Source organism: Sturnira hondurensis, unplaced genomic scaffold, assembly GCF_014824575.4.
Source record: "Sturnira hondurensis isolate 20B ecotype Veracruz unplaced genomic scaffold, ASM1482457v3 Scaffold0014302, whole genome shotgun sequence".
Lineage (NCBI taxonomy): Eukaryota > Metazoa > Chordata > Mammalia > Chiroptera > Phyllostomidae > Sturnira > Sturnira hondurensis.
In genome coordinates, this window is record NW_028086933.1 from 6,673,089 (window position 1) to 6,686,966 (window position 13,878).

The following is a 13,878-nucleotide window of genomic DNA, read 5'->3' on the forward strand; positions in this document are numbered from 1 at the left end:
GCAGATGTCATAGAAATCAGTAAAGTAACTAGTGCGAACATACCTCTGTGGGAATAGACACCAGCAGGTCTTCGTGCGCATGGCCTCTGCAGGTGGGAGCAAAGGCTGTGGCGTTCTGAGCAGCAGACCACGGCCTCGAGTGTCCACTCTTCTGTGGCGCTGGTTGGCGGATTTTATAAAGAATCTACATAGGAACAAAGGTCAGCAAACTTCTTCTGTTAGGGGCCTAATATAGTAAACATTTAGGCTTTGAGGGATGCCACGTTGCTTTCACAGCTGCTCGACTCGGCCGTTGTAGAGCCAAAGCAGCCACGGACAAAGTGGAAGTAAATGAGCATGACTGTGTCCCCATAAAACTTTATTTACAAACACAGGTGACACTTGTATTTGGTCCCTGGGTTTTATTGTAGTCTTCTGTCCCTTGATCTAGGGGATGTTGGTTAATCCACTTAGTCAGTTAAGTGGAAGAGTCCAGAGAGGCTGAACCATGGATTACAAGAAACCTCACATTTATTAGTGTTGTTATTACATATCAAGCATTGTGTCAAAGGAGTGGTTCTACCCACAGACTGACACTGAGGATGGGAGTTACAGTCGTCAGTTGGTTAGGGAGGGAGAATGTAGCGTGGTTAAGGGCCAGACTGCTGGCATCGGAGCCTTGGTCCACCATGTGCTGGCTGTGTGACTTTGGGCAGGATAGTTAACAGTTCCTCACAGGGAAAACAAGAACAGTGGCAGCTGCAGTTCATGGGACTGTCGTGACGATTAAAGAAGACACGTAGGTGGAGTACTTACAACAGAGCCTGGGACATGCAGGCGTGCAGCACACTTTTAGCAGCCATGGCGACAGTTGTAGAGTTTATGAAACATTCCTTTGGCAACTATCGTTTTCTGTTTTCAATATTCCTCTTCCTGTGCATCTCCCCTAACTCTTCTAGTGCTTCCGGTTAGTAACAGAGTATGGAGTTTTGAACTTGCTTTGACCTTGTTTTTGATCCCTTGCTGTGCTCAACTCTCAACCTTCTTACCTTTCTAAAGCAGTATCCTGTGCTGAACCCTCTTCTCTCCGCCTTCCCTACATAAAGCATTTTCCTGAACTTTCTCACATTCAGGCAGGGGCTTTGTCTCTGGAGCACCACCACAGGGCGTGTTTGGGCAAATGAGGAGGAGGTGTCCCTCCCACTTGGGAATAAGGGTGCAGGACTTAGTGAGTGCCTCGCGCCTTGGGTGAAGTGTGTAAGCTGCCCCTCCACTGAAGCAGGTGCAGCCTGAGCCAGGATTTCAACTCGGCAAGCAGTGGGCAGGCTGCCTTTCAGGCCCCAGGGCCCCTCTTGGCCAGGAGCCATTTTGCTGGAGTACCCTATATGCATCCCTGTACTGCCCTGCTCTCCATCAGCTATCGACGGTGGGAAGGCAGCACCGATAAAAGCATTCACTTCATATGAGTGAAATAACTGGTGGAAGTGTAACTTCCCTCCCAGGTACTTGAGGCTTACCAGGGTACATTTCCTTATCTCCCAAAAAAGGAATCATTAGATTTTAAAAACTGTCTGATAAAGTACGGCAGGTGGTAGATAATTTATAGATAGATTTGTCTTTCATACTTCCATACTAATAGTTTAGTAGAAGAGTAATGAAGGAGCTTAGATCTATCATCTCCATCTGTCTGAACCTTGAAGACAAGGTAAATGAGATGCTCTTTAGTGCTGAGTGAAAGTGTTGGATTTAGCCTCCGATACCAGCAGTTTCGGTTAAATGTTTCACAGCGACACCATCCTCTCCTCAGTTCATCAGCCTCACGTTTCTGCCTTGCCATTTAGGATGACCAAACCCCACTGCACATTTCTGCCCGACTGGGGAAGGCGGATATCGTACAGCAGCTGCTGCAGCAAGGAGCGTCTCCAAACGCAGCCACCACCTCTGGGTACACCCCCCTCCACCTGGCCGCCCGAGAAGGGCATGAGGACGTGGCCGCATTCCTTTTGGATCACGGCGCATCTTTATCTATAACAACAAAGGTATGCGAGCAAGTGTTGGGGTCCTGCTCTGCACCCCGCATACATCCTCCTTACAATTCCCAGTGTGTCCTTACAGTTCCTGCTGTGTTCTCCAGAAACATCCTCCTTACAACCCCCGTAATGGGAACAAAGGCTGTACAGCATCACCTACTCTCGGGATCCCAGGGTGGTCAGAGCAGGGTCAGCAAAGCCCTGGGGTCGGGAGGGTAGTTTGGGTAAGTCTCTGTGTCTGTGTGTCTGTGGGTCTGGCTTGTCTGTCGTAAGGTACTCAATACATTACTTTCTGATGAAAACCTATTGAGAGCTAGAGTCAGATATTTCTTGCATGTTATTTGATAGATTTAAATGGTGGTTTAAAAGCACAGCCAGAGATTTCTCTGGCTAAGACCACGTATACAAACTGCATTACCAAAGCTCAGTTGGTTGATACTTTTATAACACTTTCAACTCGGGAGAATTTTTCTTAGGTTACTTTTGTTTATTGTTGATGTTTCTTTTATTACTATTGTCCTGTCTGATTCATGGTTTGATTTTTTTAAATATTTTATTTATTTGTCTTTTAGAGGGGAAGGGAAGGAGAGAAGGAGAGAAATATCAATGTATGGTTGCCTCTCGTGAGTCCCCTGCTGGGAACTGGCCTGCAACCCAGGCATGTGCCCTGACTGGGAATCGAACCATGATCATGTGGTTCGCAGGCCTGTGCTTAATCCACTGAGCTACACCAGCCAGGGCTGATTTTTTTTTTTAATCTCAATTTCGATGCCTTAGAATGATAACCGTCCACACAGATGCTCTCTCTGTAGGCGCAGAATGCAAAATTTAGAGCTTATTTTTCTTATGATACTATGTAAACCTTGTAAGTGTGATAGGAAGATGAATTGGCTTACAACATATCTTAGCTATAAATGGTGTTACCCTCTCTTATTTGGGTTCAGAAAAGAAGCATTAATGTCTAATCAATGCACAAGATAATGACAGTAATTGCAAATACTTGGCAAAGTATCTGAAAAAAATGACTACCTCAAGCTTCACCCCCTGTGGTTCTTAAGGCTCTTCAGTAGAGTTGAGATGTGAGTCCTTGGATCTCATTCAAGGTATGAAGAAGCGTAATGATGATGGGGTTTTGAGTGCCCCTGTCCTCCCACCGAGTCGGCTGCCATTGGCTCTAGCTGGCAGTAATGGCACGAGGTCAAATTTGTTGACGACCCCGCAGTCCCTGTCTCATGCTTAGGACCCATTGCTGGCTGATCGACTGCTTGATACCCAGATCCTTGTAGGAGTTGAGAGCAAGGGAAGTTAGCCACTCAAGCTCAGTGTCTACCTCGACATATCTATTGGGCTAGAACCATGTGTCATTATTCAGGGCACCTGTGGCGCCTAAGGTATGAGAATCTCTGGTTCCTACTCTTGAAGACTGGAACAAACAAGGATATGTGTATCCCTGTGGAAGTGGCTGAAGGGGAAGAAAAAGGCTCCAGTCTGAGGTTAAGGGAGGCCCAGACTTGCCCTGGATGCACCCAAGCCCACCAAATCCAAATGGCACCTGGGACTCTGGAGCCTAGTCTTCCTACAGTGTGACATCCCAGAATGGCCCTAGAATAAGCCCCAGATCCAGCTCTCCAACTTCATCTTGGTCAGATGACTGCTGTGTCCCAACATTAGTGGCCTGTCGTGGCTCAGTCAGCAGATAGAAAAAAATGAAATATCCTGCTCTTCCTTACTGGTAAGGGGACTCTCTAACTGCTATCTACTAGTCGTGGTTCTCAAATGCAGGCTAAACTGATCTTCATCATCGGAATAATTCATCAGTTTCAGAAAAGCGATGCCTCCATGTCATTTCTATCGTGCATTATTTTTGTGTTTCTTTTTTTCAGAAAGGATTTACTCCCCTTCATGTGGCAGCAAAGTATGGGAAGCTTGAAGTAGCCAATCTCCTGCTACAGAAGAGTGCGTCTCCAGACGCTGCCGGGAAGGTAGGAGGTCATCAGCCACCCTGTGTAACAGGCCATTTCCATGCTAGCAGAACAAGCACTTGCTAATGTCCACTAACAGCCACCTGAGTCATAACCGAACCATATGTAAGTCTCCTAGGACAAAGAACCCTTTGGAAATAGGAGGTGAATGCTGAGGTCCAAGTGTTGTGGCAACTGGGATGTACATGACACACTGTGTTGTATCCGATCTAATCCCGCCGCCTAAATCGAGGCCTCTAATGTTAAGACACTGTTGACACTGGTTGTTGTTTCTGCACGTGTTTTCAGAGCGGGCTAACTCCACTGCATGTGGCTGCACACTACGATAATCAGAAGGTGGCCCTTCTGCTCTTGGACCAAGGAGCCTCACCTCACGCGGCTGCAAAGGTACCTGTAATCTCACAGCCTGAGGACACTGGTAGGCAGTGTCCATCCATCTCTATGTCCGCTTCCACTTTTGGATCATCTGTAATGCCCGCCCAGTTTAGATGCCACCTAGAAATCACAGAAACGTGAGACCCTGGGAAACCTGTGCCTTCTGCTACTTAGTCAACTCTTGTAGATGCTCAATAAATATTTGCTTGTCAATTGATTTTGCTTGAAAAGGCAGGACATCCTGAGCCTGGGGAGAAAATGAAGTACTGTTTAGCAAGTTGGAAGGTTACCTTTGTGTGTTTTTAATATTGCTAAAGAGAATCATTATTCTTATTGTTAAGGCATTTTTGAGTGGTAGACAGCCTAGATTTATGAGAGAAGAGGTGTAGAGAGTATATGGCTTTCTTATCACTCTGGTATTTGGATTTGAGAGGTGGGTCATGGGGAAAGGAGAGTTTATTGAAAGACAGGTAAATAGCATCCTGCTGCTTTAGCAAGTTCTCTGTTGTTGAGCAGGCGGCTGTGATGGAGAGATCGTTGGAACGATGCGAACCACAGTCTTGTTGCTGTCCGTTGCTCTCACTAAACACCATTGGTTGAAGGAACTTTAGCATCCTTATAAAAAATGCTTTGTATGTCTTTGTTTTCCCCTTCCACTTTGGGGAAGCTGTAGTGCTCTTTAAACTTGGTGTTCAGGTCAAATCTCTTGTATACACAGATCAGTGAACTTGGGCTGTTTTAAATTACTTTGGATACTTTAAGAGAACAAGTTTTAGGTCCCTTCTCCATTTAGAAAATATGTTATCTTTAACAGGAATTTCTCCTCAAAACCACATTTTTGAAAAAATATATTTTATTTATTTATTTTTAGAGACAAGGGAAAGGTGAGAGATAGCGAGAGAAATATCAATGTGCAGTTGCCTCTCACACACCCACCGCTGGGGACCTGGCTCAAAACACAGGCATGTGCCCTGACTGGGAATCGAACTGGCAACCCTTTGGTTCCCAGGCCAGCGCTCAATCCACTGAGCCACACCAGCCAGGGCTCAGAACGACTTTTTATGTCCTACCCAAACATTTCCTGCCCCATCCTCTCCAGAATTATACCCCATGATATCTATAATTCAAAATCAAGCCCCCAGCCTTGCTTGGCATCTAAATACAGCGTTTCTCCCATAATTTCAAACTCTGACAAACATTCTTTCTAATAAAAAGCCACACCTTGAATTTTTAGAAAACTGTATCTTAAAAAAAAAAGAAAAATAGCAGCATTTATTCACAATAGCCAAAAGGTGGGAGGCAACCCAAGTGTCCACGGAAGGATGGCTAGACAAACAAAGTGTAGAATATTCATACAAAGGAGTGTTATTCAGCCCTAAGAAGGAAGGAAATTCTGGCACACGATACAATATGGATGAACCTCAAAGACTAAGAAAAATAAGCCCGTCACACAAAAGGACAAATAGTATATGATGTCAACTTACTTAGAGACAGTGGAATGCTGGTTGCCAGGGGCCGAGACGGGGAGGAAACAGGGACTTAGTGTCATTTCGGAGCTGGATGGTGGTAATTGTTGCAGAACGATGTAAACATTTTACATTTTATGTTATGTGTATTTTACCACAATTTTTTAAATGGCAAAAATTTATAATGAAATTTAATGCCTGTCCATTTCATTTTGGTTCATATTTATCCCTTGAAGCCAGGTCCAATTTTTAATGTATTTTAAAAATAAACCACAAGTTCTTTGTAGACAATCAGTAAATAATTAATTAGTGAACTATTTATTTATCACACGGAAGCAATAATTTTGACACAAACTAGTGCCTAGCAGTTTAGAATCAACAAGCACTATAAACTAACACGTGCAACAAAATAAATCCAATCCACCTTCACAGCCACAAATAACTCTTAAACAAGTCACTAAGATGATATGTTTGTAGTTGAAGTTTTAGCTCTAAATTTGTCCAAGACTTTGTAGTCATGGTTTTGTATCTGCAGAACAAGTCTGACCACGAGCTAAGAAGCAGCTCTTGAAGGGATTCTTTGTAGCGGCGCCCTAGCCGGAGGCACATCTTTCACAGTCCGTTGAACACAGGCTCTTCTAAAGGGACATTCCTTCCCGTTCCCGCGGCACAGCTGCCTCCAGCCGAGCCCCGGAGACCCCTTGAGGCCGTCAGGGCTGCATTTCCCACTCCCCCCACTGCCAGGGGCAGGGTCCTGGTTGGGAGCTTTCTTTAGCCTTTGATGAAACTGCCTGAGCACTGGCAGTTTCATCAGTTAGAGACTCGCTTCATTTGCGAGGAAATAGACCTAGCACAGTGGTTTAAACTACTGGGAGCCCATTTTTCTTCTCTCATAAACAGTCAGGAGGTAGGCAGTCTTTTGTTTTTTCTCTCCAGAGATTTCTGTCGCTCAGTCTGCCAGGTCCCTTTCAAAACAACAAGTAGGGAAGACAGACAATAGGGTATTCCTGAAAGCCCCACCCAGCCATTTGTCTTTACATCTCACTGGCCACTTCTTTCTGCAAGGGAAGCTGGGAAATGTAGTTTTCATCAGGACATGACGTGATAGTTCCATTAATTAAGTAAGGAGGGAGAATGGATAGACTGTAGGCAAATAACCTCCTTTACTCCAAGGAGCTCAAGAATATCTGAATTCTGGCGGTGGTGAGAAACGAAGGACAAGGGCATGATTAGCATATGGCTATGACGGCAGTGACAATGTTAGCTCTTCCTTAATTCACATTCTTGGTTCTTAGAGGGTGTGATGTTTCTTCTCACCTTTTCTTCTCTTTTGTGAGATTGACAGAACTTTTTCTCAGCCACACCTGTCCTAGAAGCATGGCAGAATTTTAGGCAATGTGGAATGGAGGGTTCCTAAAAAGTAGATGGGCTTCCATAATCCATTTCGGCCTGACCTATGTCCTGGGGCAGATACTTCGAAGAAGGGCAGGCTTCGTTTTGAACACCACCTGGGCACTCAGGATGGGGGTGATAATGAGCCTTACCTTACTCTTTGTCAGATTTCTCTTCCATAAAATGCACAATATACCTATTAGTATGGATCAGCAGAGACTATGAAATTCTTGGGGAAAAAATATAAAGTGTGATATAAATATATTCTAGTGATGTAAAATTACATTTCTTTTTGTTTTCATCTTGCAATGCAAAGGCACACATGGCAAATACTTTGTCATCTACATCGAGAAGAAAATTATTGATTAATGCTTTTTTACAGTTGAATCTCTGACTATTTTGTTTCTCTTCCAATAAATGCATCTGTCTCCTTTGGTGTGGCAAGTAAGAATCAGTTTACTTTTTAGAAACTAGAAAGAACTAAGGACATTTAGAAAATCCCACAGGTCTTATAGGTCTCAAGATGAACTATATGTTTATTATTTAAAGTCTTGTAAAATTCACTTTCCCTTCTAAAATAATACCATGATTTATTTTCCCCTTGCTTTATACCTCAGGTAAGGAGTACAGGCAAGCTCCTGAGCGAGTCTAAAACTGGTATGTAGCACAGAGACGCCAGAGCTTCTCTCTAAATGTTTTTAGATTGTAGGATTTTTTTTTCAATGAAATTAGAAGTAATCAAGAGGATTGTGATATATCAGAGACTACTGATCTGCCTTTGGGCCTGAGAAGTGGCCAATGTGAAGATTCTATCTGTAGCAAAAGCAACAAAAAATGACAAGATGTGTATGAAGAAGCTAGATGCTGTCTCGTCTCTACCTCTCTAATTCGCCTGTGTTAGACTTGTTGACTAATCAGACTTTCCATGTTAGCACAGCTCTGTGCATTTTCCTTTTAATGCTGGAGTGGAGATGGTGACGGCTCAGCCCCTCCTGTCACTCACTGCAGAGCTGGGCTCGGCTCAAAGCTCGAGTTTCTGAAGGTGATCTAGTTGCTGAAGGGTGTGTCTGAGCAGAGGACCAAATTCTTCCCAGGTCAGCTGGCATTTGCAGATGCCAATAGGTCAAAACTAAAAATAGAGACATAAACTCTTCTACCCTGGCTCATCCCATGTCGCACACAGAGGCTGGTTTCAAAAGAGTCTGGAAGTGGCATTTTCACTTCTATGGGTTAATACCCAAGAGCTTAAATTGTTGCTCTAGAATCAATTACAGAAGGTGTATTTGTCAAGTGAAAAATGCTCTCATACTAGGACATGTCAATGACGTAAATATGCGAGTAATCGCAGCAGGCTGGCCAGTCCAGGCAGCAGCTCCCACTGCCTTCTGTGTTGTGTCTGACCCATCCGTGTGGCTTGGAAGGGTTGAGAATGATCCATTGTTTGGATTTAGACCATCTTTCCAAATACAAATTCTTGGATTCTATTTTTTTCTCTAAATCCCCTTGTCTGTAAAAATTAGTCTAATTTTGTTGGCATGTTTTATATAGTCAGATTCATGTTCATGTCAAGATGTAATTGTGCCTTTCTGGTAAATGACTGTGAGCCAGAACAAGTCCCCTAAGACAGGGACTCTCCTTTCTCAGGGCAGAGGACTTTGAAGGCTCCCGAGGCACAGCCAATTAATAATTTGTCCAATTATTTGTCTGTTTGGTTGCCAGTACCTCTGAGCATTAAGGGCGAGCCAGAGGAGGGTCAGAGTGTGTTCTGAAAGCCCTAGTAAGCTTGACTCGAATTCCAAGGAATTCTGTGGTCATTATGAGACACTAGAGATATAAAGGCAAGTATAACACAATACATGCTTTCAATAAATTTGTATTTTATTTTTAATTTTTTACATTATGAAAAGCATTTATTACAAGAAGATCATCTTTCCCAGATTATTAAAAAGAAAACATATGACTGGAAACTGGGTTAATCTCATTCTCAAGTCATTAATAAAATGAGGTATTAATAAAAAAAAATAGCTTTTGGAACTTAAAATTAGGGAAGCATACTTACCATTTAAATGGAGGGGAAACCAAACTAACCAAAATAAAGCCAGTGATTGTTTACAGTTTATAGTCTTCAAGCACATAAGACTGTAGTATTCAATATATTTCTCCATGAACTTTTTGTGAAATGCAGATCAGAGCGTATCCTTGGCAGCTCTCTTGTCTTCCTTCTGATTGTCTGCACCTTCTGCACAGTTCTCGAAGGGAACATCGTCATCCCACCTTCTTTTAACTTTGAAGTTGTCCCGAGGCTGGGATAGGCCAGTGAGAGTAAAGAGAGGGTTTCCACTCAGAATGTTTTCCAAAGGAATCCATTCTTCTTCGGCGTTTTGTTCCTGTTCATTCCTGGCTTGCTCTTCCACTCTTTCTTTTTTTTACTCCTTCCAGTTCTGTGAGAAGGGCTGCAGTGTCCTCATCATCACTCTCCTCTTCAAAATCTTCATCTTCACCTTCCTCCCCCATGGGAGGATCACCTGCAGCGACGGACTCTGGTCCGGCTGAGGCTCCTTGGGAACTGAAGAGGAGCTTTTGTGTTCTCCAGTCGGACAATCTCTAGGCTTTTCCTGCCCGGCATCTCGCTCGCTCTCTCTCTCTCCCGACTCTCTTCTGAAGTCATGGTTCCGGACCTCTTCACAAGCGACCTGGGTGGCCTGTCTGTATGCTATCTTTGTATGAGAAGGTGGACTCTACTAGAATGCAGCTTTGAGAGTTGCCTCAAATCATCTCCTTTTCCTCTCCCACCTCTCACAGGTTCAAAAGCTGGTGGAGCTGCTGTTGACATCTTTTATGCTTGGCAGAGGTCCGATTCGGCAGCCTCCTGAGATCACCAGTAAACTTCTATTTTAGTAGGAGGAGACACATCTGTAAATAATAACAAGTATTACTAAGTATCTAAGAGAGCCACTAAATATCTCTAGGACTTTAACTGGAATCAGTCATCTGGGGAACAGGTGTAGGAGAGGAGGGGGAAGTAAAAGACTTCGGGAAGGAGTGACCCTTGAACTAAATCTTCAATTGATGGATGCTGGCCGAGAGGGCATGTTAGGAAAGTGTGTCTTTGGTAGAGTAGGCAAGACAGAAACATGAGCTGTATGTTGTTTTGGGGACTGGTGCAGCCAAAGCATAGCGTAGAGACTGGGGTTTTGTGAAAGAGGCAATCGGAGGACCAAACAGGGGTAGATGATAGCATCTTGACTACTATAAAAATTAAAAACTTCAACTTGTAAAGAAAATTTCAACTTGTAAGCAATAGATGGCCAGGAAAAGGATTTTCAAGGTGGAATAATGGGTCTGAACATGCCCCGTATCGTTTGCTGCTTCCTGGTAGGTTTTCCTCTCACCCCACTTAGGTAAAGCAAGTGATTATTGAGCACCTACTACATAACTACCTGTATGAGGGAACTCCCTGTTCCTTTGGTAAAACCAGTGGTGCTCTGTCTGCCTCTCACACTGAACTGTTCATAAATATATTTCCCCTGGTCAGATGTGGGAGACATGAGGGCGCTACAATAATGACACTGCTTAATTTACCAAACGTGGCTTATGTAATCATGGTTTTTAGGCCATGAAAAACAAATCACTAGAAAAAGGGGCAGATGATTTGAAAATGTACTGCACACATTTTTCTCTTGTCACTGGGCCCGTGACCAAGTGGTTCGTGTTGACAGAATGGTTATACGCCACTGCACATCGCTGCCAAAAAGAACCAGATGGACATAGCGACAACTCTGCTGGAGTATGGTGCTGATGCCAACGCGGTTACCCGGCAAGGCATTGCTTCCGTCCATCTTGCAGCTCAGGAAGGACACGTGGACATGGTGTCACTGCTCCTCAGCAGAAATGCCAACGTGAATCTGAGCAATAAGGTAACTTTTTCTTTCTCTGCAAAGCATACAACACAACAAAACCTCACCTCCCAGGAAGGTCATTAAGAAGTCACGGAAAATCTGGGTCAGATAGAATATGTAATGTGTATTATTGTTTACACAACATGAGTAACATGTGTGAGATGTTTACCAAAGTGTAATTTAACATAGTAAAAACTCAGAAGCAATCTGTTTCAACAGTGAGAGAACAGTAAGTCAGTAATCGCAAAGTCACACAGTTAAGTAGCATACAGTCATGAAAATGAAGTCCACAGAGTTTACCTGAAAACATGAAGTTGTGGTATAGTGTTAATTCAGAGAGCAACACTGTTACCTCACCAATATGCGGCAAGTAAGAAGTTGTAAATGGCAGCCTGTTGGTTCATTCCACAGACATGTTTTGGGCACCTACTCCTTTCCTGGCCCAGTTTAAGTCCTAGATTACAAAGAGAAAATTGGGAACAGTGCTGTCTTCAGAGAGTTCATTTTAATAACAGAAATCTAGAGTAGCTATCTTATTCAATAGATCGGAGAGGTTGTTAGCTTACACATTTAGTCTAAGTATGTAATCTGGCAGCTTGTAGAGACCCTTCCCAGTATTCTCCACACTCCCATCCTCATGTTTGACATTCCTATTATCAGTGAAGAAAGTACCAGAGTTTCATGAAACAAAGCGAAAGTGTAGTCCACGTTGTATGTATCAGAGAATTAGGGTTTGCTAACTACTTCTGACGGGAGTCGGAGATCTGCCCCATACACGGGGCAGGTGTTTCTAAGTCGTCTGACAACGCAAACCCCTGCACGATTGCCTCCAAATCCTGCACACTGCAGACCCCCCGGCATTAGCCCTTGCTGTGCCGGACAGTGACGCCGCCACCGTGGCATTTCTCAGCTCTAGCTGAGATACTGGACTAGAATTTCAACACCAATAGTTTTATGGCGACACATAACAAGTAGTCTAATTATTTTTTAAACATCTGTGGCCATGTTTTGGAATCACAGAGGGTTCAAATCCTGAATCTGAGTCTTGCTAGAGATGTGTCATTTAGGTGAGTTATGTGAGCTCTCTGAGCCTCAGGCCCATCCTCTGGTAGATAAACACAGTATTTGCCTCACAGAAATGTCCTGAGGATTAACTAGATAACATTCAGCACCTTCTAAGTAGAAATGAGTAATCGTATTCATTTTGGACTTTGCACAGTTTGGGGGGAAAAGTTCACTCTGCACCAGTCCCAATCCCCAAGGTTGTAGTTTAACATTCTGAAGACCAAAGGCTTACCTACGAGACCAGGGAAAATTTTCTTGCCGTTTCAGTACCTTGAAAATCCTTTTTGACCATTACAGAACAAATGCCTCTCTCATTTTATTTTTTCTGGTGTATCAGGTTGATTTTTCTCATATCTTTTTAAACATCCCTTTTAGGAATGCATGTCTCAGCATTAGTGGGAATCACGAAGCAATTTCAAATAGTCATTATGATCAGGATTTGTTTGAGCTTTTGAATTTTCTAAGGTTCAGGATTGAGATATAAAATAGCCTTATAAGAGTTTGCTGAAAAAATTCAACTTATGTAACTGAGACAGAGAACCTGGCCTTCACAAGTGGAAACACATCCTGGCATCCACTAGAGTGTACTTCCTTTTGTGAGCCGAACAATGTGTCTCACTCATCCTCCCGGAGGCAACATAGACCTTAAAAATCAGTTCACAGGTTAACATTTTCAGGAGGTTTGATGCCAAAATACGGTGTGACTGACTTTTTCTTTTCTTTACAATATTCCAGTAAAGTGGTGTGTATGTGTGTGTGTGTGTATCTGTATCCAGTCTCGAATTCACCTTAGAATCATAGAATACTTTTAGGCTGAAAAACTTTAGAAAGAATCTGTCAATGTTTGCCTTGGTAGACTGGACATCAATAAGGCAATTCTGAAGACAAATGACATGCATAAAAAACGATCAGCCACCTTCATATAAATACACGCATGTGTGTATGTGTATATGTATGTGTGTGCGTATGCGTAGAGATACTTCCAGGGAAATTTTAAAGAGCAGATCAGCTGGCTTCCCATTAGCACTTAAAGTACTTAAGGAACTTCCAAGAATTTCACAGAACCAAGAAACTGTCTAGAATAACAGCATTTGCAAATCTTTGCTTCCCTTCTCACTTGTCATTTTCTGTTCAAGTATTAAGTAGGCCCTGATGTGAAAGCAGATTATCCAGCAGGGAGCTCCGGCCATTTTTCTGTCAGCTTTTCCTGTACCACCAGAGTTTAAGCATCAGTTACTGTCCCCCATACTCCTCCCACCCGCCCACCCCACCTTCCCTTTTAACGCTAGATTCTCTTTCCTTGCTAAAAAGTAAACATTAACCCAAAAATGAGCTTTTGTGAAAATTTATGGCAAACTAAACACTTTATTGTTTTACTTCTTTCCTTACTAGTAACCAGCAGTTCCCGGCTGTTTTAAGGAAAGAGACCGTGGACGTGCGTTACTGCCGAAGTGCTGGCGTCCGACTTGCTTCCATTTTGCTTTTGATGTTGCTATTGTCCCTATGATTTTGCAGACCACAAGTGGCTGTATTTCTTTTTTCAGCAAACAGAATATTCAACACAGCTGTTATTATTCTGAGGCGGTTCTGTTCGCTCTTTTCCCAGTAGATACCCTTTTTTAACTGAGCCATGGTCAATACCCCAGGAAAGATTAACAGATAATTTCTGAACTCAAATAGAACTGTTTGA

General features: G+C 43.2%; 1 protein-coding gene across 21 annotated transcripts in view; it reads left to right on the forward strand.

Moving 5' to 3' along the window:
* ANK3 (ankyrin 3) overlaps positions 1 to 13,878 on the forward strand; it is a 328,888-nt gene that overhangs the window by 182,361 nt on the left and 132,649 nt on the right. For all 21 annotated transcript variants that reach the window (XM_037062711.1, XM_037062709.1, XM_037062715.1 and 18 more), the window contains exons 14-17: positions 1,821 to 2,018; positions 3,893 to 3,991; positions 4,280 to 4,378; positions 10,944 to 11,141. In XM_037062711.1, coding sequence (XP_036918606.1) covers positions 1,821 to 2,018; positions 3,893 to 3,991; positions 4,280 to 4,378; positions 10,944 to 11,141 — 594 coding nt within the window. The remainder of the gene's footprint in view (positions 1 to 1,820; positions 2,019 to 3,892; positions 3,992 to 4,279; positions 4,379 to 10,943; positions 11,142 to 13,878) is intronic.